Raw genomic sequence first — 23,173 nt, 5'->3', positions numbered from 1 at the left:
TCCCTTTCAAGACAAACGAGCGCCGGCAACGCGTCCCTACAGCGTCCGCCAAAGCGTCTACTACGGCGTCCGCGATTCGCGTGGCCAACGCCGTATCAGACGCCGCGGTTGTCTCCACTCTGTACGGAGCGGCGGGAGAGGAGGACAACTAGGCACCGTGGCGGCCATCGGAGAACGCTCCTCCTCTCTCGCCTCACCCCCCTGCCTCGCGCGCCACCGGAGAGGGCACGCATCCGAGCCGCGTTGCTCGCATCGCGCACGCGAGATTGAACCGCATTCGCCGGCTCACCCTCACGCTTTCACTAATGCGGAACCTCACGGCGACGCCGACGGCAGAAATGCGCCTGGAGTGTCCATATAATTGCTAGCGCAGTAAAAAAGGTTTGTTCCGATGCAGCAAGAAATTATTACTTGACACTCAACTAACGACACCTACTTGAGTTGCTCATAAATTCTGTGCGGGATTTTCTTTTTCTCCGATATGTGTTTTGAGCTTTGCGTAGGAATTTTCTTTTCCTGTGGGAGATCGACGTTTAATACAAAGCTCTAAAGGCATTTTAGATGTTGAAAACATTCTGTACCTACCTTATGAATATTTTCCAAGTCTTGCTGTGAGACGCTCAGGCGCACGCCGCAACCATTACTTGATATATGTGCCTCAACAGTAGCCGTCGTTCCATCCGGCTGTCAACTCGCTGCAGCTGAAATTGAATCAAATTCAAAACAATGCAGTACTTCAGGTTGAAGTACCCGGCAGTTGGAGGCATGTGAACACAGTCAATGAATCCTAATAACAGGTCCAAATGCAACATACGGTTATTTAGTTTTCACTAATTGGCATTAAACAGAATCTCCCTAAAACTATTTTTCAGTCTGTTTTTAAATGTGCCTATGAGTAGCGAATTCAATCACAAAAGTTGGCTTCGAGAGACCTGCGTGTGCCCCTGCTACAAATGGTGCAAGGTCACCAGTCTTGAATGGCGCATTGAATTTACCAAAGTTGTGTTTTGGAGCATTTGGCCAGTGGAATTTCTTTCACGTTCACTGTGAGGAGGACGACAGGAGGAAGGTTCTTTTTTACGTGCCTTAGCGTATGCGGCAGGCCAGCCACGAATCCAAAGTGGATGTACTATAAGCCTGTACTCACGACAACACCTGAAAACTTGTCGCGGCAGGTTTTGGCGCAAGCTGTAAGGATGCCGCCCACGTCGTTCGCATCGCACGGACGATCCGAGAAGCCCTCTTGCTGTTTCAACAATTTTGAGCGGCCTCCTATTAAAACAACTGTTTACCGCCAAAGCGTCGTAAGGAGCCACTGCAACTTTCGCCAGGCACTGCACCATCACATTCTGGATACGGAGTGTGGTATCGCGTTGCGCTCGGCTCGAAAATCGGCGTGGCACAATCTGTTATAGCATCGGCACTGTCGCCGCGGCTGTCACTGGCATCGTACCATAGAGAAAGAAATTGATCGTACTGTCCGCCTTCGGCACAGTTCTCGCCAGACGGCGTTGTCTGTATAATCTTCCTAGAGTTACTGTATATGCTACCAAAGGTAGCTACCTTTAGTAGAAATCTTCCCTCTGATAAGTTTGCGTGGCTTCCCAAGAATCGCGTCTCAGCTGAAATTGCGTTTTCAGCTACCAGCGTTTACTTTGGGGCACCACTGCAAACATTATCCAGGTGCCTGAATGTTCTCTCGCTCTCTTTCGCCGTCTTCTCATTAGCCGATTTACCGTAACGCTGAGCTTGGCGTCACAAGATGGCGGCGCCGCTTCTCCATTCTCCTCCGTCTTCTGGATTGGATTGGCGCGGCTCGCTACGTGCTTGCGCTCGCATTTCCTAGCACAGATTTACGTGCGCCTCCCGATTTACAGCGAATCCTATGCATGGTCTCGTTGTCGATACTTGCAAATCAAATCGTGAAAAATTAGCCCGAACTAGTACGCTTTATAACACGAACGCGCACTGCCGCACAGCTCGCCATTGGCGAATCGCTGGATTTCGAGACAACAAATTTAAAAGAAAGAAGACAGCTTCTTGCCAGAAGCAAGTACCAGGACTTAAATAACTCGACAACTTTAGTTTCTCTAGAGGCTCGAGGGAAAAACAAAAACGATCGACTAAGGCCCGATTCTATGGTGAACAAGCACACACACACACACACACACACACACACACACACACACACACACACACACACACACACACACACACACACACACACACACACACACACACACACACACACACACACACACACACACACACACACACACACACACACACACACACACACACACACACACACACACACACACACACACACACACACACACACACACACACACACACACACACACACACACACACACACACACACACACACACACACACACACACACACACACACACACACACACACACACACACACACACACACACACACACACACACACACACACACACACACACACACACACACACACACACACACACACACACACACACACACACACACACACACACACACACACACACACACACACACACACACACACACACACACACACACACACACACACACACACACACACACACACACACACACACACACACACACACACACACACACACACACACACACACACACACACACACACACACACACACACACACACACACACACACACACACACACACACACACACACACACACACACACACACACACACACACACACACACACACACACACACACACACACACACACACACACACACACACACACACACACACACACACACACACACACACACACACACACACACACACACACACACACACACACACACACACACACACACACACACGCAGACCGACAGAATGCTACACGCACAAAATACGCGGGAATCCGAGCGTAAGCCGAAGCAATGCATTGGCCGAAGCCGCAACCGTCATTTGGCTTGTGATGCTTGTAGCTTGCTACCGTGCGCGACCCATGCCCCGTGCTCGCGACGATGCATCCAAATTTTTTAGTTACATAATCACATTATTATAAAATTACAAAGTGCACGCTTTATGCCCTAAATTATAGGCCCGTAATTAAGTCTATCATCATCATTATCGTTGACCGTAACCAAACACGAAGGCGCGCGGTAGACCGAAATAAGCTGTACGAAAAATGGCAGCTTGTTTTGTATTAAGCACAAATTCCTTATTTTGGAAAAGAGAAGGCTGCCCGAGAGTATTTTGTGTTTGCAACCATATTTCCACTATCCTGAATAAACATACGTTATTCCGGTGTCCGTGGTTTCTCAACTGCGATCTTTGAGAGTGTTCTGTGTTCATGGGTAGACATACCGTATATAAAATAGACAGCTGATCAATCCTTTTGTCAATTTTTAATTATGCTACAGAAAGAAACATCTCGTTTGTGGAAAGACACCGATAAAGTTGGCGTTAGGTGTTTAGCCACGCAGTTTATCAAGACAGTGTGTGCCTGAATATGTTATTTTGCGGTAGTGTTTAATGAACACGTCTCGGTTGCATTCTGTAATTATTATCCATGCACCATGCGATGTTTATGTGACGGCGCAATTGGTGACGAAGGTGGTACATAATGTACATTTACAGCGGGCCCTGCGCACTGACTCTCGAGAAATATACATAGTTACTTACGGCCTATCTATCAGTAAATATAATCCACGCACATGGACAAAGTGGTTGAAGATGGTTAAACTACTTCCAAAAAAGCGCAGCAGCCAGATACAATAGCCCGAGTGGCTTTCTGCAGTACACAATCTGCATCCAGCGTACTTAGCAAAACTCCGCAGGCGTTGTCCTGCGGACGTCCTTTTGTAATTCGAAACCATACGTACTAACACGTCCGCGGGTGGCTGTGTGCGGGACGTCCATAGAATTTTCGTTTTCGGACAAAAAATATCGCCCAGACGGTTACGTGTTCTGATCGTCCGTCCAGAGCCGACACCGGCTCTGAACGTTCGTTTTTTTCTTTTTTTTCCCCGGACGTCCTGCGGATATTCGTCGTCCAACGGGATGCCATCGCGAAACGAGCTCCGCCTTTTGCGTTGAGTCTATGCAGAAGAATAAGCAACGTTGGACAAGTACTTCCTGTGGTACTTCAAACGAAGCAGTTTGGTTCGCGGTGCTGACTTGTGCGCCGCTAATCACGTATTGCGTGAGGGAACCAATCGGAAGTGCCTCCGGTCCGTCTGAAATCCACGGAAAGCGCGTCGCACAAACAAACATCGTCGAGTGCGACAGGCGCTTAGACGCGAGCAGACTGTCTTGCTACGCATTCCGGATTGTTATTGTAACACCTGTTTTGCAATGCTTGCATTCTAGAAAGCCGCGACTTGTGGCCACAGCTTGGCCCATGCGGGCACTACACAGACGTGCGCGTACGTGCCGTAGTTTTGGCGGCCCACCCCGACCCGACGATGAACAGAGAACCGGCCGGGCAAGGCCCGAATTGACAGACCTCGTTCGCAAGTGTTCAACATCAGCCGGCTCCCGTTACCGCATGCGAGCTCGCAGCGTCAGACCGGGACGCGTAAACGAAGGCAGATGTAGCAAACTGCAGCTCTCCGCTTTTTTCCTCTCCGCACCTGCATGGATCGAGTTGCTCGAGTTTCGGTACGTCACACGTTTGCGAACAATACAATGAGCAAGAAAAGGCACACGAGTATGTCCCAGGGGGGTATTCTGTAAGAGTCCACCTAGTGGACTGTCCATTTCAACCGCCGCTGATTGGCCGGGGCCACTCCTCTCCTCCTCGCTCGCACAACTCCATCCAATCGGCAGCGGCCGTAAGGGACAGTCCACTAGGTGGACTCTTACAGAATACCCCCCCCCCCCCCCTAATAACATATTGGGGAGCAAGCAGAAGAAAGTTTGCGAAGGCGCGTTTGTTGCATTACTCAAGGAATATTGCAGAGCGGAAACAGCGTTCTCCTCTTTTAAAGCACAAGCGGAGTCTGGCATAAGCGAGCAGTACACTTTTGCCTGCAAACATGATCCGGCAGGGCAGTTTTTTTTTTTTTTTTTGCACAATAATGACGAATTTTTACGTTAACTTGTGGGGTACAAAATCCAGTGGCCACACGAAAGCCGTAAGCATGGACCTGGAGTTTTTTTTTTTTTTTTTCTTGTTTGCGCAATTAAATATCTGCACACAACTATTCTACGTTGCCGCTGTGCTGATCGCAATGATAACATGTCTATGGTAGGCAAACACATAACAATGCATCACATTAAAGTGCTTAATAAATGTGAACGTAGATCACATGAATTGGACGAACCGCGTGGGCCCGCCCTCGACGCCATGCATCTAGCCAATAATTGTGCACAAGTTCATTTAAAAGATGCACAAAAGAACGAGGGCATAAACAAACAAAAGGGATGCAGGGCAAGTTCTTTGCTTGTGCCCTCACTATTTTGAGCATTATCTATAATCCATCCATTCCGACTTGCCCAACAGTCATAATGGATAGACGTTGCCGGTGTTAAGTTGAATTTTCAAAATGAACAGCTCGTGTGGCAGTCAAACTTCAAAAGCAAAATTTGGTTCCTCTTTTGGATACGTTGCATCATCGACTAGGGTGCCTACATGCACTGTGTATTGTTACTATTTTTTTTACACTGGCCACTGGATGACTGGACATTGGTTTAGCTCACTTGAAGCCTGCAAATCAGGCACGTATCCAGAGAGGCCGGGGGGGGGGGGGCGCCCCCCCCCCCCCCCCCCGAAGTTAAGCGGCATACCCGCCCCCCTCCTCTCCGCCCACACAATCACTCCTCACACACATTGCTAAAGCGCTGACAAATCAATCTATTCGGCAGTCAACATTTTGATGCCTTTTACAGCGAGCTGTTATACGACTATAACCTTACATAGATTTTTCGTCATCCGTCAACAGAAAAAAAATCATGTGGGCCGATCCTGGTGATAATGCAAAAAGGGTCCACGCTCAATGGCACATACCCTTGTGGGCTCGAGAACCTGTAACGCACCCTTCCATATCTTCAAGATGGACCCACGTATGCGGATAGGATAGGATAGGAGAAACTTTATTTATGCCTGCAGTTGGGCGCTCGCGCGCCCCGACGAGGGCCTACGTCATCCTCGAAGTTGCCGTTACTCGGCGCGGGTCTCCGCTCGCCGTTGCCGGCTCGCTGGGTCCGTGCCTTTCGAGCGCCTCGAGGACCTGCTGGACGGCCCAGAGCTGATCGTCTCGGTCGTAGCTCTTTGCGGCTGCCTCGAGCCGCGGTGGGAGTGTTCTTGATTTAGCATCTTCTGGATATTTAATGCAGTCCCACAAGATGTGCGTGTAGTCTGCGGTCTCCCTCCGGCAGACTCTGCACATATCTGTCGGATATGTCTCGGGGTACATGCGATTCATCAGTTTCAGGCTCGGTAGCGATCCGGTCTGGAGCAGTACTACCGCCTCCGCTCGACTCAGTCTCGGGTGCGGGGGTGGAAGAGTCCTGCGAGCCAAGCGGTAGGCCTTCGCGATTTCATTGTAATCCGTCATGCGGTCCTTAGTTCCGAACCACGTCGGACGGTCTGTCGCCGGGGCGCGGTTGGTTAGCGCTCGCGCCGCGGCGTGTGCCGTCTCATTATGGTTCTCATTGCGTTCCGACGCGTCGCCCGCGTGCGCCGGGAACCACTTGAGTCGTACTTTTCGTTCGTCTAGGTTTACCGCTCGCAGTACGCGCTCAGCCTCCCTGCAGATTTGCCCTTTGGCGAAGTTTCGCACCGCCTGTCTTGAGTCACTCAGCACCGTGTGGCAGTCTGCGTCGGCGATGGCCAGGGCGATGGCTACCTCCTCCGCTTGTTCCGCTTCGGTGCTTCTCACGCTCGCTGCCGTCCTCGTGGCGCCGGTTGACGCCTCTATGACGACCGCTGCGAAGGCGTTCCGTTGGTATTCGGCCGCGTCCACGTACCGCGCGTGTTCGTCGTTGGCATGCTGGTCGATGAGAGCCTTGGCCCTCGCCGCTCTTCTTCCCTTGTTGAACTCGGGATTCATGTTCTTCGGTATGGGGTCGATTCTGGTCTGGCGTCGGACCTCTTCGGGGACGGGGAGCTTCATCTCCACCTCGTTCGAGCGTCTTATTCCCAGATCATCCAGTATCTTCCTCCCGGCTTTGGTCATGGACAGCCGCTCCAGTTGAGAGGTCCGTTGCGCTTCGGCTATTTCTTGGAGCGTATTGTGCAGCCCGAGTTGTAACAAGCGGGTCGTGCTTGTGGACTCGAACAGGCCCAGCGCCCTCTTGTACGCTCTTCTGATGAGCACGTTGATCTTGTTTCGTTCGTGTTGCAGCCATCTGTGGTAGGCTGCAACGTACGCGACGTGGCTGATGACGAAAGATTGGACGAGCCTAATTAGGCTCTCCTCTCTCATGCCAGCCTTTCGAGAAGTGACTCGTTTGAGGAGTCGAATCGCGTTGGCTGCTTTTGCCTTGAGACGGGTGATGGTTTCGCCGTTCCTTCCGTGCTTTTCGATGACCATGCCTAGGATCCTAATTTTGCCGACCTCGGGGATCACGTTGCCGGATTTGGTCACGATTCTGATTTTTTCGCTTTCGCGTTGTCTGGTCTTGCCTCTGCTGTATTTGGTAGGTGGGAGTATGAGAAGCTCCGACTTGCTCGGCGAACATCTCAGTCCGGTGCCTTCCAGCTGGTCTTCTATTGCGTCGACGGCGGCTTGCAGCGCGCCCTCGATGTGGGCGTCGCTGCCACCGGTCACCCATATCGTGATATCGTCCGCGTAGATGGTGTGCCTGACGTCTTCGACGCGCCCGAGCTTTTCGGCCACTCCGATCATTACCAGGTTGAACAGCATCGGCGAAATGACCGATCCCTGCGGTGTTCCGGTGCTCCCGAGCTTCTTCTCTTGCGTCTGTAGCTCGCCTGCTCGTAGCTCGACGGTCCTGTCCGTGAGGAAGTCCTTGATGTAGTTGTAGGATCTTTCCCCCATGTTGAGCTTGGAGACTTGGGACAGAATCGCCGAGTGTTTCACCTTATCGAAGGCGCTCTGCAGGTCGAGCCCTAGGATGGCTTTGTTGTCGCGGGCGCTGCCACCATCATCGATGATTTGGTGTTTGAGCTGCAGCATCGCGTCCTGCGTGCTGAGATGCTGTCTGAAGCCGATCAAAGTGGCCGGGTACAGCCCTTCTCGTTCCAGGTAGTCTTGCCACCTGTTGAGCAGGACGTGCTCCAGCACCTTGCCCACGCAGGACGTGAGCGAGATGGGCCGGAGGTTATCCGTGTCCGGCGGCTTCCCCGGCTTGGGGATCAGGATGGTCTTGGCTGTCTTCCACAGCTTTGGCAGCGCGCCCGCTCTCCAGCACTTGTAGTATTTTGCGAGCTTTTCAATCGAGCCGTCATCGAGGTTCTTGAGCGCCTTGTTCGTGACGAGGTCCGGGCCGGCTGCCGACCGGCTGTTGAGGTCGTGCAGGGCCGCGCGCACCTCCTCGACGACGATGTCACGATCGAGCTTCGCGTTAGGCAGGCCGCTGTACGGCGCGTGTTGTTCGGTAGGTGTAGTCGGCAGGTATTTGTCGTTAATGCGCCTGGTGACTTCATCGACGCCGTGTGCTGAGACCGCCCGATGTATGAGCCTGGCGAGTCTGTCCCTTTGGTGCGACTTGGTCTTCGTTTCGTCGAGCAGGTGCCGCAGTAGGTTCCACGTCTTCCCGCTATGCATCTGCCCGTCTGCCGCGTTGCAGATCTCGTTCCACTGTTGCATGCAGAGAGCGCGGCAGTGATCCTCGATCGCTCGGTTCAGGTCCGCCACCTTCTTTCGCAGTCTGCGGTTAAGCCGTTGTTTCTTCCAGCGATTGAGTATCGACTGTTTGGCCTCGATGAGATGCGCAAGCCGGCTGTCTACTTTGTCGACCTCCGCGCCCGTTTCAATCTCTTTGGTCGCGTCGCGTACGCTCTTGGTGATTTCGGCCGTCCACAAGTCGATGTCTTCGATCTCGTCGTCACCGTCGCTCTCCTGGCCTCTGGCGTCTCGAAAGGCATCCCAGTCTATCCATCTGCGAGTTTTGACGCTGGTGTCGTTGTGTTCCGGTATGCGGAGCGCTCAACGCCTGCTTCACCTCCACCGCAGGTCGGCCCCACATTGCACTACCATCGGGCCGACCCGAAGCACTTTGCTTTTCGTTTGAGAGCTTTGACCGTTGTCGGCTCTCGCTCCCATTCCATCGTCACAGAGTGGAATAGTTGTCAATTTTTTCACTGCTTTTGAATGGCGGTAGTTATCAGCATCTCCTGGGGCGTGAAGGTCGGTTTTCTCATCGATTCGGTGTCTGTGCGATTAACTCGAGACGAGTTCAGTTGTCACCATCTATTCAACGATCACGCGCATCGCTGTTGCTTTGTTAGTTCAACCTTCCTTGTTTACACTGATCCAGGGGACAGGAAAGAGATTCGGTCTGTAGTCAGCTGGTCTGTATGCTCGAGGAACGAGTTGTGGCCGGAGAAAACGCCAGTTGCATTAAACTTTTCCTTTTGCCTTCATTATTTCCTCGAGTCACGGATCGCCACGACGCTGGCAGATCCTCGGAAGCATATACCCACGATGTGGATTAGATAAGGTGGAAAATAATGCCAAACAATGTCCGTCATCAGACCCTGCATTAACCGGTAAAACCATAAAAAATATCATTGTCACCCGTTACCTCGTCTGGCTTTTCCCTAATTGTACAACACTTCTCGTGCAAAATTGGCAACTCGAAAGAAGTGTCGCAATGAGTTGAGAAATTAAGTGATCTACTAAGGGAGATAGCCAAGGCAACAGCAAAACAGGAAGGAAAAGTGAAAATTAACAAATTTACCTGTTGTTTGTGAAAATATTTATGGATCAACATCTCTATTTAAAAAGGAAGTAGAAAAAAGGCCCCCGGAAGTGGAGAATAATTCAGTGTCTTGAATCATGCTTCTACAGTTATCAGTGAAGCCGCCTGACGTAGCCACTTCTCTGCTGTGCTAATGTAAGTGAAACCGCGTAGAGCGTCCTGCGCTCTACACGGTTGTACGGGACTGGTGACCACACATCGTTACGAAACTTCCCAAACAGTGACACAGGTCGGTTTTGGCACTTAAATTGCTAGAGCAGTAAACGAGGGATCCAAAAGAACTGGGATTGTTCCACGAACATATATATTTCTCAATAATTCTTCCAGGGCTAATTAAAAAAACGCTACTAGAAATCTTTATTTTTTACTTTCGCTTGTTTTCTTGTTCTTGGCAGCGTTCTTCCTGCGCTTCTGTCATGCGCGAGTCCATTTGATGTGCTTCCTTGTTTCCCAAGTAAAGGAGTGGTGTATCTCACAGGCGTACCTGTGAGGTACACCTCATTTCAATTCTCTTTTGCAGATGTACACGTCCTTATGGCGAATGGTGGCATTATTCACATTTGTTCTAGTAAAGCTACTTCCCCCCGCTCATTTGCATAGTTACCTTGGGTTGGGCCCTCCCCCCGAAAAATAATCCTGGGTACATGCCTGCTGCAAATACTATCATATTTCGATGCCTCTTCATACCTCCGTAGCGGAATCGTGCACCTTTTTTAAAGCAAAGCTTTCATTGCTTCTTCCTCGGGGTTTGGCGTTTGTTGTAGCTTCTTTGCCGTGCATATTTGTCAATATATTACATACAACTCGGCCCACAGGGCAACTGCTGGCTGCTGCTTTGCGAAGTGGACAACTTAGGCCACTGTGGTGGAGTTTGCTATTAATATTATTAGAGGGAACTCTGGCATTGCAACCGTTTAGCTGCCATGGCAATGAAGGTTGGATTTGTCTGGTCTTCGTGCTTGCGGCTTCAGAGGTTCCGGCGGCTTTGCTTACTACGTTATGTCTGCTCGAATTTCGAAGCCATCAAGCTTTTGCAAATGCAGAAAGCCACAAGGCCGAGCACACACGTAATCACTGCTGATTGTGGCATTTATAACGGAATACCTAGTTCAACATTGTCACTTGGCAACGTCGCAAGGCCATTAGAACAAATCCACGTAATAACTATCATTACCATGCTGGCTGAACCACCTTACTTGCAGCATTTGTAGATGCTAGTGCCAGCAGTTTTCGTGAGAAACTCCAGACAACTAGGTATGCGTTCTTGGCGAATCCCCGAATGTACTCGCCACTACTATAACACAGGGGTATGAAGAACTACATGTATTTACATACATGTCACACTTCACTGTGCAAGCACCTCTCAACATTCTTCATACATCGCCTTCGTCTTCGCGACGCTGATAGCTGCAGGCGACAAGGCAGAGTGCTGTGGCCATCTGCTACTGCCGATACCTCACCAACTTTAACAGGCTTTGCGGCATTTAGGTTCCAACATTGTATTTATCGACGTCTTTTTACCCTAATGAGCACTCGTCAAAGTGTAAGCAACGTTCAACAAATTAACACAGAAATCACTAACAAAAAACTGTGGACTGCATTTGTGACCTTTATTCGGATATTCAGTTTACATATCACAACACTATGGATGTATTTTTTTTTTTTTTTTTTTTTCTGTTTTAAGTGTGGTACACAGTTCTCAAACGTGTCGCTTCTCAATTGTTCAATTTTTCATTTTCCTCTTTTTGCTCTTTTTTTTTTTTCAACCTGCAGGTTCGAGAAACCTGATCGCAACAAAGAAATGTGTGATGACAGAGATTTCTTTCTTTTCTGTTGAAAAAAATATGGAAAGAACACGAAGTACAAAAAAAAAGTAAAACAAGGATGGTCTACGAGAAATACAGCACATAAATCAGAGGCAGTTTTTTTGTTTACTAACACCATCATCATTCGTCAAACGAAGATGACAACTCTTTCACACCAGTTTTCCAAGTCCCAGCCATGTCCTGTTTTTGGATGACTAGCATTGCAATGGGTTTGTGGAGACAAGCCCAACAAGATACAAGGAAAAACCTTTTCAAACCTGTTTTCTCTTTCTTACTCATTTTTTAAGAAAAAAAAAAGAACCTAGCAACACACATGCATATAAAAACACAGAGACACTGTTAAAACTGACAAAAAAAAAAAGTTAAAGAACAAGATCACAGTTGGAAAATGTGCAGGTCATGAAAAATGCTGTGAAGGTTTCGGAGGGCAATACACAAGTCCCATGTTTAGCTTTTAAACTTTACTTTGATTAATTTTTTAATTCGCCGTTTCATTTTATCAGAGGAACACATGCGATTAGACATTGGGTTAGGAGAAAAAAAAAAAAAAAGAGGTATCGATAACACCGTAACACCTTTCTGCACTGTCTGCAGCACTATCAGTTTTTCAACAACAAATGCATTACTATATACAGCTGCACTTGATTTGTTCAGATTAAAACGAAAAACTAGCTGCATTGCTGAGATTTGACCAATAATGGCTCCAAACACCATTGCACACAGGGGCAATGACAGGCTATGTAAACAGTGGCTCAACTGATGAGATGCTTTGCAGCCGAGCCCCTTCCCGTGCCCCCATTTACCACACAACTGACGGCTTGTTGCAAGCTTGACAATGACGCAGCTTAGTGAAAGATGGAACCAGCGTCCTGGACACGGTTCGTAACGGCAACTCAAGAGTGCCCCAGAACACACCAACAAATGTGTCTCTCCGCTGTACGACGTTCAGCCAGCCGTTGGACCATTTGCTGTAGACGCAATTCTCTTGCTGTTTCAAAAAGAACATTCAGGAACGTTACTCTGCGAGCGAGAACTGTGCTATCGTGATGCGACAGAGCGACGGTCATGGGCAAGGCATGTGACCAACGCACGCAGTTATAAAAGTTTGTTGAACCACCCTCGGCAATCCTTTTAACGGCTGGGGTGATTTTAGTGGCCTTGCTCACTTTCTGGTTTGCTCACAAGCTCAAATTCCTCCTTGATCATACACACAAAAAATCATCACGGACCCGCTCCATCTTCAGAATGGCCGTAACATGATGGGGAAATGCATGCGCGCTTTTCTTATGAGCGCCCCTTTAAAAAGTTACGTTCTCTGGTTCCAAGAGCGAGCGCGGTTCTGCACATTGTCTTGTCAGCTCTTCACTTGGCCGATACCAGCCTCGCATTATTTACTTCAACGCCACCATGCGAGCGTTAAACTTCATTAACACATCACATAACATGGTCATCTACATAGTGCCTTCATGCTGTTCGTAACTCATTTGATGTAAAAAAGAAAAATGCACGATGCACTTTAGCTGGCCACATGCCTCACCATGAAAGCTGATCATGCATCCTCATTAAAGCAGATTTGACTAATAAGACCTCAAGATGCGTTCAAATGTTAGCCCCAGGTAACACTGCATCAGGTGCTGGTCAGGGGATGGAGCACCGAGCTTTCGGACAGAAAAAAAGAATGGAGGGCCGAAGAATCGGAAGGTTACTTCAAGTGGGACGGTTGTCACAGTCTCCGCTACCGAAAAAAAACAGGTATGTATGTTCCAAGGAATATCTTACCCGAGACATGAGGTGAACACTGAAGAACAAATACACCCGGTGGACATACAACGAAAACATGACGAGGTGACAAAATAAATGTAACACGAAACGAAGAAAAACAGAGGGAGCAAAACTCCACCCCTCTTTCCCATCTGCTCGCATATATACATATATATACATATGGCTATGTACATATATATATGTATATATACAGAGAATGACACCCCCCACAAAAAGGAAGGGTCACAGATAGCTTGTCGGGACGGACGTTTCGAAACCAAAGCGCCGCCTACAAATAAGATGAAAGACAGACTCAAAAACGTACTAGGCAGAAAAGAAGTGGCCAACGGTGGTGGAGTTCGGAAACAAAAGCTACGGCGTCACTAGCACAGCCCCCGAGATGGGACGAACAGGGCGTCCGGCATACTTATGCACCAGAGGCATGTCAGCTATGGAATGTCTTTTTCTCCTGTCATCCCACCTGGCTGAATGATAGTGACGGTCTGGAATAAAAGAAAGGAAAAAAAAAAGAGAGAAATGAGACCCACTACTGACAGACGACCAGAGTTAGGGCTGCAGGAGGCGTGGTGGGAGCACTTGGTTTATAAATAAGATTCATGAAGAATCGTGAATTATGCCGCCAATAAAGAAATGGCACATAAACGACACACACGACATGGAAGGGGAAAGTCGGGAGTGATTTTAGATGCTTTCTTTTAACAATTTGTAATGTGTGTTTCTACTGTTCTCCCAAAAGAATGAAATCTAAGTGAGGGGCCAATATGAAGTGATGGGAGAGGATGTGGCGATGGGAGGCAGAGGAAAAAAGAAAAGCTAGAGAGATGATGGGGGAAAGACAGGTGGACATACCATGACGACAGGAGATGGAACTTCACAGCATCTTACATCGTCTGCACCCTTTTTCTTTTTTTCCTTTCCTGTTGTCAGTTACACCACGGGCCCGGTTTCTACATCGCATGCCCCGCGGGTCGCCGCAATAAGAAGGCAGCGAAGCACAAGGCTGTTCTTTCCTGCCACGCGACCCCGAGAGGCATGCAAGTAAGAAAGCAATTCGTCAGACACAGGTACGACGGGGCCCATGTTAACGTCACAGAGCGTGCGAAGGTGTGCCCGCTGCGGAATGTGGACTGCATATACCAGTGTCTCGCGAGAGAGAGCGAGAGAAAAAAAAACAGCAAAGAGTTTGGTTCCGACCACGCCTACACGACTCCTGTTGGGAAGATGCGAGACGGGGAGGTCAGCAGCACGGTTCGGACGCGGGCTTTGTGTCTCTTGAGTCGGGCAACTGGCAGTCTTCTTGGGATGCACTCCAATTGTCCGGATGAAAGGCAAGAACAAAGCTATGTATTGATCAGTAATGTATCGACTGTTTGTGCAGGCGATGTGCTGAACTGTAGTTTTTTGCCCGCAAGGCGCTACAATATTGCACTCTGAACAGTGCCTGCTTTAACACAAACCATGTCCCTCAAAAGGTGAACAAAGTTCTGAAAGTCTCACGGCCATCGATCTCGCATTCTTACAGTAAGCCTCCGTCGTATGATGCTCAGCTCTGTAAATAGTAATTCGTTCAACAATGTCACCTGTGCCCTCCATTATTGTGGTCGACCCGAGTTGCTTCCATGTGTGCCTGCTTGCTCCAAGGGTGCAAGCAAGCCTTGAAGACGCCGCAAAAAGTGCCAGCTACCGAGAAGTACCAAGTATTCTACTGCCTGCTCACACCAAGGAACGTGACGGGGCACTCTGAGAACACAACCCGCACACAAAGGCAATGCGGCCTGAAGACCAACATGCCTGCTTTCTGCAATGCGTGCACATACCCCTGCACAATGCGCCAATGGTCACAGGCACACAGGTCAAATAGCAGTGTTGGGCATGTTCTCGCATGTTGTTACAAGATCTGAGCTCTACACAGCGCCTATGGTTAGCTCAGCAAACATGCACCCCCGCCCCCAATACAGCTCCAAACATGTCTACCAATGGCATTTGATTCCTCTTAGGCATGGCCTGCGTGTAACACATGACGGCCTTTCATCCTGCAGAGAATTGGAGTGCAGTTACCCGGAGGTTGTTTTACACTGCCGACGGCTTCTCGAAGTCGGGAAGGTGTGACTCCGTTCCTTCACTCACTCTTGGCGCACATGTCGCTGCTGCCTGGCCTGATGCAACAAAGTCCACGCAGTGTACATGTGCAGCAAGTGTGCGTGTGCGCTAATTCACGCCTCTTCGTGTTCTTGATTCGCCAGGTCGGCTGCAGGTAACGAGACAGAAAGAATAAAGGAAGAAAGCTATCCACACCGGGGACTGCCAAAGGTGCCCGACTGCCACGGCGTGCGGACCCGTCTCCCAACCTTCCACGATTAAACTGAGGAAGCGAGAAAGTTGTCTGAAGAGCGCGAAGTTCAAAGAAAGGAGCAAATGTTGTAAAAAGACTGTACCATGACAAAAATGAAAGCCAGCAGCCAGGAAATACAGATGCCGGAACGAAACTAAGGAAAAACAACGCCAACCAAACGTTTAGACGACGATGCCGAAACCAAGTTCTTCGTTTTACGCTTTCAGTGGTTTTGTCTCCCTTATTCGCATTTTTTTTTCTCTTCCAAGCAAGAGTGTACACGCGCAGTAAGACACACACAAAAGCACAGACAAGACGAGAAGACACTGAACCTTGTTTCCTAAATCGCGCTTTCGCTAGATTACAACGACGCGACGATCTATCGCCGCTGTCCGCAACTACACAGGGGTCGCGGACGTCGGCCCTAGGTCGGCTTAGGTTCGAGCTTACTAACACTCACGAGATTGGTTACGTTCACGAGCTACAATAAAAACGATAAAACTACCGAGAAAGTTAGATAGAGTGAAGAGCGAGTCAAGATGCATGAGGAGGAAGAAGACAAAGGTCCCCGTGCTAGCAAGGCAACTAGGCTCTACGCACGAACAGCCTTGGGCCAGACTGAAAAATGGAAAAGCGATGGAATGCCCTCCTTGGCACCGTCCGTTTGACAGTGTGATCAGACCAAAGGCAGTAGCTCCACCGTTTGCGCTAGGATCCTGGCCCCAGCAAGCTGAGGGAGCCGAGTGAGTTCACTCAACCGTTGCAGAAGACAAACCAAGCTCTTCGAAAGCGATGCAGCATAAGAACGGCAATCGAACGAATCTTGACTCGAAGCTTGGTGCCCTGAAGAGCAACGAGAGTGAGTCCCTAGACAGACCACGAGAACCAAAACCCGTTTCTCCTTAGGGATCCAAACGGTGAGAGAAACGCAATAGCAGCAGACGAAAAGAATATGGTGAGAGGGTATAAGCTTACTGGTGCATTTATTATGCCTACAGAGAAGACCCCTCTATCCCAAATGGGAGGAAGGGGGCCGCAATGCTACACACGCAACTAACGAGCAGGTTAAATAGAGCCAGAGCATGCATGTATGCCTTACCTAGGCGGACACGTATCAGCAACACGAGCAGCATTCACAGACATCACGTGCACATGACAAAGAAGAGAGGGGTGCGGGTGAGTGGAGAGAGAGTGAAAGATATACGCTCGAGCGTTCCAGCAGAGATGGCTGCTGCCTCGGAGAAGGGTCTGCGCTAACGCTGTTAAGTATGTCCGGTCCAGACCGCCTGCGTTCCGCACCGACGACTCAGTCACAGCTCATCTTGCTGCTGCTGTCCGACCGTTTTCATGTGCACGGGGTGCATGTGACGAGTACAAAGAAAAAGACAAAGCGCGTGTGCCATGGGGCACAAAGTCCCCCACCCGACGTGCATGCTACGCTCGTATGAATGCTCGTGCCTTGTCAGACGTCGACGAAACTGGCCGGGTGGCAGCCATCGACGGCCTCTGTTCTGCTCTCGGCAACCCTGCACGTCGCCGGATGCGGCGAAGGAAGGGAGGACGTGGCTGGTGGGCAGGAGCCATCTTGGTGCGCGCTGTCGTATGTGCCGTGTGCTCTTCCCCGTTGCACAAGCGGCAACATGACAGTGGCAGCGCACTGGGCCTTCCAAGCAGGCGGGAATCGGTGGCACCATCTTGTGGAGCCACATACGCCGCGACTCGTGACAAAAATGATGCTTGCCTTCTCGGCTGACCAGACCACGCACCTCTCTCTGTCCCATACTGCGCCCTGTCGGTGCGTTCAGCGATTGCAACCATGCAGACTGCGACCATGACGGTCACCTCAATCCCTTTCGTGTTATCGTGCCTTGTCCAACCCCTGCTCGGAAAGGATGGCACGTTTAGACTTCTCTCTCCTTCGGGAGAGGATTCTCCAGCTTCTGCGCCTCTTCTTTTTTTGCTTTTTGGCACATCCTGTTTGGAGTTCTGCTTGTTTCGCAGAAGTGCGTCTTGAAACTATAAAAAAAGCAGGTAGAGCGTAAATGCAAAAAAAAAAGAAAGGCGGATAGGACTCGAGATGTGCATTAAAAAAAGCCTACCGCGTGGCGCAAAAGGACAGAAACTGCTGAAGAAGCCAAAACCACCGCAATCTTCTAATATGGCAAACAAGACGTGACAACACACAATGCGACTGGGCACAGAGTTCGGTGAAAATGAAGCCACTGCTGCGCAAATAAAAGTGCTGCATTCAGTCTTAAGAACAGCTATCACGCTTGCAGCAATTCATGTGCAAAAAAAAAGAAGAATGAGGAAAAAGAATGTAGCAAGAATTTTTGCTCGTACACATTCTTGAACAGTGAGCTCAGCAAAAATCAGAAGCTGCAACGCTACATAAAACCAGCACGTGGGAAAAAACGGAGGAAACCAATGCATAGCAGGACCAAAATGGGAAAAACAAATAGTGCATGATGACAACGCCAGGGGATGAGTGTGGGCGGTGTCTCCATGCATCTGACAAAACATTGCAACATAGACGACGAAGGTCAAACGCCTGTTCCGACATGGCGAGAGATGCATCAACTAAAAACAGGAAGCGATGCTCGGCGGCACCGCACTTATGTACAACGCGACAATATGTGCGGCTTCAAGTGAGCCGCCAGGCATTAAAAGAAGGCGTGGTGCAACACCTCGCTTTTGAAACATGCCACACATAAGACAGGGCCGTGCCCGACTCTTGCAGAAACTAAAATGGCATCGATGACGCTACAGCGAGAACGACGCAACGTGAGGGTGACAAACATGTAGGAGGGGAAAAAAAAAAGGACAAGACGCACTGGGATGGCATCCATGCTGAACAGTTTGCAACGTAAACCCATTTCGCAAGTAACAGTAGTGACAACTGTAGGAATAAGACATGGCAACAACATGATGACTGAGAGAGTAATAGTGATGATACATAAGGTGAAATAGCTGCACTGTGATTACAAGAAAGAAGCAAATATATACAAAAGACTTGAAAAGGCGAAGAAAAGAAAAGAAGTGCTGCGATTACCAAAGACATCACTCTGCATGCTGTCTGCCTGTGGACAGAATCGGCACATATAGCGGCCGATGGCCCACGAACAGATGAAACTGGTTAACGCCTTCGGCAATGGCAGGAGCCCTTTACATAGCGTGGCTTTCATGACACCCGCAAGAGGTGGAGGACACATCAGTGTCGTGTTCAAGTGGTACACCACTCTGTTGTCGGCCATACAAAAGGTGTGCAGAAGACAACAAAGCAAGCAAAATAAATAAATAAACAAACAAAAAAGAACCACAAGGGAGCGAGAGCCGAGAAGCAATGAACGTTGCTTCAAATTCACATTGTGCTGTCAGAAAGCGCCTCGTCGAGAGCAGGATGTTTTTCACAAATCGTGCAATGCAATGCAATAGAAAAAAATGCAAGACAATCACGACTCGCACAATGCACGAAAGCACAAGCAAATGCTGGACTTCTGTTGGAAAAATAGAGAGAAAAAAAAGCGGGCTATCTTTTGAAGTTAGCCAGTGAGCAAAACGGGAAAGAAGCACGATCTCCCTCACAATGCATTACAAGTAGACAGCACCCCCTCTAGCTAGGTAGGTGGTGGCCTCCCGGCCCGGCAGGCTTGTTAAGGAGTGAGCAAAAAACGCTAGGCCTACTTTTGAGTACAACAAGCCCCGCTGGCACTGCAACCATACCTGGAACCTTGCGGCCTAGATCGCACCGACGAGACTGCAGTCGTGAACCAGCACTACAATTCCTACAAGTTGGCATGCTTTAACGATCAGCAACATGCGTGGCATGCCGGGCTCGAAGAGCGTGCCGGGTACACCATCATTTTGGGCCTGCCATGTTTACACAGGGGTCCTCCTCGTCCACATCTGTTGCTCTTTGTACTTGCGACCTCGCGAAAACGCCGTCTGTTTTGGCTATGTCAGTCACCAGCCTTTTGTACCAGATGCACACGATGTGTTGTGCAAACAAAGAAGACACATATAAGTGGCTCTTCCAATTGAACCATGGGTTCATCCCATTTACGATGCGCTACTTGCTGCTTTCGTCCAGAATAAGTCAGAGGCCACATTCCATCTGTGGCCGCGTCAAGCAAACATGTAGATCGTTTTCCCAGAAATACAATGACCACGTCATCTGACAGGGCATGACGACACTGTTCCCTTCACTGAAAGTTACTTTTCAGGTCTCCTATTGCAGCAGACAAGCAGTTTCATTTGCAGAGACGAGTACTGTGGCCAAATATTGTAGCAAGAAAAATGCCATGCTGCAGAAAATTTGAGCCGGAACAAGCCTTTAAATTTATCAGGAAGAGCCAATGATACCTGGCTGCCTTATTTACGCAACAATTGGTAAAAAAAAAAAAGGGGGGGGGAAGGGAGGCAGCTTAATGGCAGGAGGACAAAGGAGGCCAGTATCGTCACCAACGGCAATGCAATTCAGGCAGGGGCTTCGAAGCGGGGAACTTGATTTTGGCGAGCGGCCTGCAACCCAAGCACACCTGCCATAACTGCAAGTAGCCCAGTAAAATTCCAAGGTGACTGCAGCTACTGCAGGTTATGCCGGGGTTGTGCGACTTCCCTTACACACGAGCTAGCCAAATTGGATGCATGCCGATATGAACAGCTGCGGCCATCCAGTCGAAATGCTAACTGCGGGACAGCCAAGCAGATAACTGCCTAACGGACCAATATAAATGCTTGACTCAACAGCCTGGTGGATGTGTAAGAAGAGGGGAATGGGTGCATGCCAGCGAGTCTCATAGGATTGCGGGGTTAAGCTGATAGAGGGTAGAAGACACAGAGTGGACAGACAAGACGTGTTGTCCTTCCTTTGCCAGTGCGCCAAGGGTCGCATCCTCCCCGATGCCCAAAAGTAACGATTACATACAGGAGTACTTGCTGTTCCTTTCATACTGCCTTAAAGGAAGACAGTAGCTCTGGGACAGGAGCACTCCTCCAAGGAGCATGTTCTTTGAAGAAAAATATAAAAGGACAAAGGAACAGTTGCAAGACCTAGACATCGCCTGGCCAAGATGAACGAAGTTTCGTGACAGCCTAGCTGCCTGCTTTTCTCTGCAAAGGAAAGCCCCAGCAGGCAAACTTTCTAAAGACAAATGAGTGCCTGAACAAAATTAACATCAAACGGGTACAGCAGCAAAATTTGTTCATCATCACTGCCGTACGAAAAGAGGCATGTGCTAAACGCGTTTAGTGGGGATAACCGATGTGCAAGCTGCTCCGTTTTTCACAACAGCATTGACCAGTGAAGCCACTGAAATTAGCGCAGTTGTCTATCCTTAGAATCATTCCTCGCAGATGAATCGGAGCTCTGTGATGTGCCAGCATAAGAGAGCTGAAGCGCAAGGCTTGCGGGGCAAAAGCGTTTCTCCGGGAGCAAGTGTAAACATGGTGGAGGAAAGTTTCGGCTCTTGATGTTTCCCACGTGTCCTCTGCCCTTTGTACACGGGGCATTTCAAGTGCTTCCGGGCCCAAACCAACAAAGATGAAGCACAGCAGTGAGAAGTACCTACAGGCGCATGCAGGATAATGGCGGAGGAATGCTTTCACTGCCTTCTAGAGTCACAGGCAGGCCTAAAAAGTAATACAGAGTATTAGTGTAACTATAAATGAGAGGGGTGATAAGCAAGCGTACAGTGCCGGCAAAGAGCAAGTTTCCGAACACGCAGCGGTGTGGAAATGGTCGCCCGGAATGGTGCGAGTGATGAGTGAAGTAATATGGCCACGAGACGAGAAGCTCCTGCCTCTGGCGACGGCACGATGAGCAAGGACAAGAGTTGTGAAAAAAAAAAAAAGGACAACACAAATAATGGCGAGACGATTTGAACTGATGCGTCATCAGCAGGAAGAAGAAGATAAAAAAAAGAAATGTGAAGGTAATGATGTGTGACAATGAAAAAAGAAGAAAAAAAAGGGTGGGGGGGGGGAAATGAGAAGAAACAAGGAACATCCTAGTGAAACATCTCCTCTTCGGGTGGTTTGCGCACCCAGCGACCGCGATCCAGCTTGAGGAAGCGCTCAAAGAGCACCTTCTTGGCACCCTGGTAGCTCATCGCCGAGTCCTTGGTCTCGCCGTATGTCTTGCACAGCAGGTCCTCGCGGCCCAGCAACTCGCAGGTGTCCTTGAAGAGGGAGAACAGCGACGCCTTGGAGACGCGCGACTCCAGGTTGGTGCCGCTCCTGACGAGCAGAGAGAGAAAAAGAGCACGGTCATGGACCAGACACATTCACAACTGCCTTAGGCAATGTGACAAGACAGAGAGGAAGGAATTGACAGGACAGGTGTTTTGGGCTTCCAAGTTTGCAAGAGCAACGGCAGGAGCTACCTGCAGTGCAGTGGAACCCCATCGATACGTTCCTCGCTTTTAGGTTTTCCTGGCTGCTACGTCGCATTTTTGCGTTTCAAATTTATTGGGGGACGTGGAGCTCGATGACAACTTTCTTATTTCTTCGTGGACTTTTATGAAAAATGGCAGACTTATCAGCAACGTTTCTGTGATACTACTGTATAAATTTCATAAGGATATCCTTAGAACTACCTTATGTATAATATTTTTCTCCTTCTGGCCTTGTTCCAAGTCTGAATTACTCAAAAAATATAGAACGCTTGTGCAAAGCACTGTGCATTCTAAGATGAATGGTTGAGGTCATGACATATTTAGATGTTTTTATTTGCAATGCAATTCTTTTTAGTTCTCATTTTTTAATAGGTGACTGTACCACAGGCATTTATGCTGTGAGCAAGTAGCTGAATAATTAATTGTCATAAAGTCAAACTGCAAAAGCAAGAGTGTCATGCCCTGGACAGTACATCCAGGAATACAGTCGCCGACCGTTTATTCGGACCTCACGGGAACTGCGGAAATGTCCGAATAAACAGGTGTCCAAAAAAGCAGATTAAGAAAAAAAAATGAAATCCTTTATTTCCACGCACTTATTCGGGCTCGGCAGCAGGCTTGAAAAAATCGTGAATGCGCCGTTGCACGCTGTTTCGTTTGCGCGCAATCAGATAAGCCTGAATCTCGGAGAGGATCGTACGGTCACTATAGGCGGCTGAAAGCACAGTCACTGCTTGTACATGCGACGGCAGCGTAGCACATGGTGCGTCATCTTCCGACTCAAGAGTCATCATCCGGCGGTGCAGCAGAAACCTGACGAATGATCTCGCCGTCGTCGAGTTCTGCGCACGTCAGTACAGCAGTGTCAGCACCTGTGAAACTGTCAAATGAGACAGTGTCCGGAGTCGCAATGCAACCACTGCGCAGGTCTCGGCGAAATATTTTCCGCG

The 23,173-nt window shown here is 49.2% G+C and overlaps 1 protein-coding gene across 1 annotated transcript in view; it reads right to left on the bottom strand.

Annotated features, from left to right (window-relative positions):
- Positions 1–11,477: 11,477 nt before the first annotated feature.
- LOC126517605 (uncharacterized) overlaps positions 11,478–23,173 on the bottom strand; it is a 66,408-nt gene continuing 54,712 nt past the window's right edge. Inside the window, exon 11 of the mRNA XM_050167374.3 lies at positions 11,478–22,065. Coding sequence (XP_050023331.1) covers positions 21,837–22,065 — 229 coding nt within the window. The 3' untranslated portion in view covers positions 11,478–21,836. The remainder of the gene's footprint in view (positions 22,066–23,173) is intronic.

Source organism: Dermacentor andersoni, chromosome 11 (genome assembly GCF_023375885.2).
Source record: "Dermacentor andersoni chromosome 11, qqDerAnde1_hic_scaffold, whole genome shotgun sequence".
Taxonomy (NCBI): domain Eukaryota; kingdom Metazoa; phylum Arthropoda; class Arachnida; order Ixodida; family Ixodidae; genus Dermacentor; species Dermacentor andersoni.
This window is presented reverse-complemented; position numbering and strand designations above follow the sequence as displayed.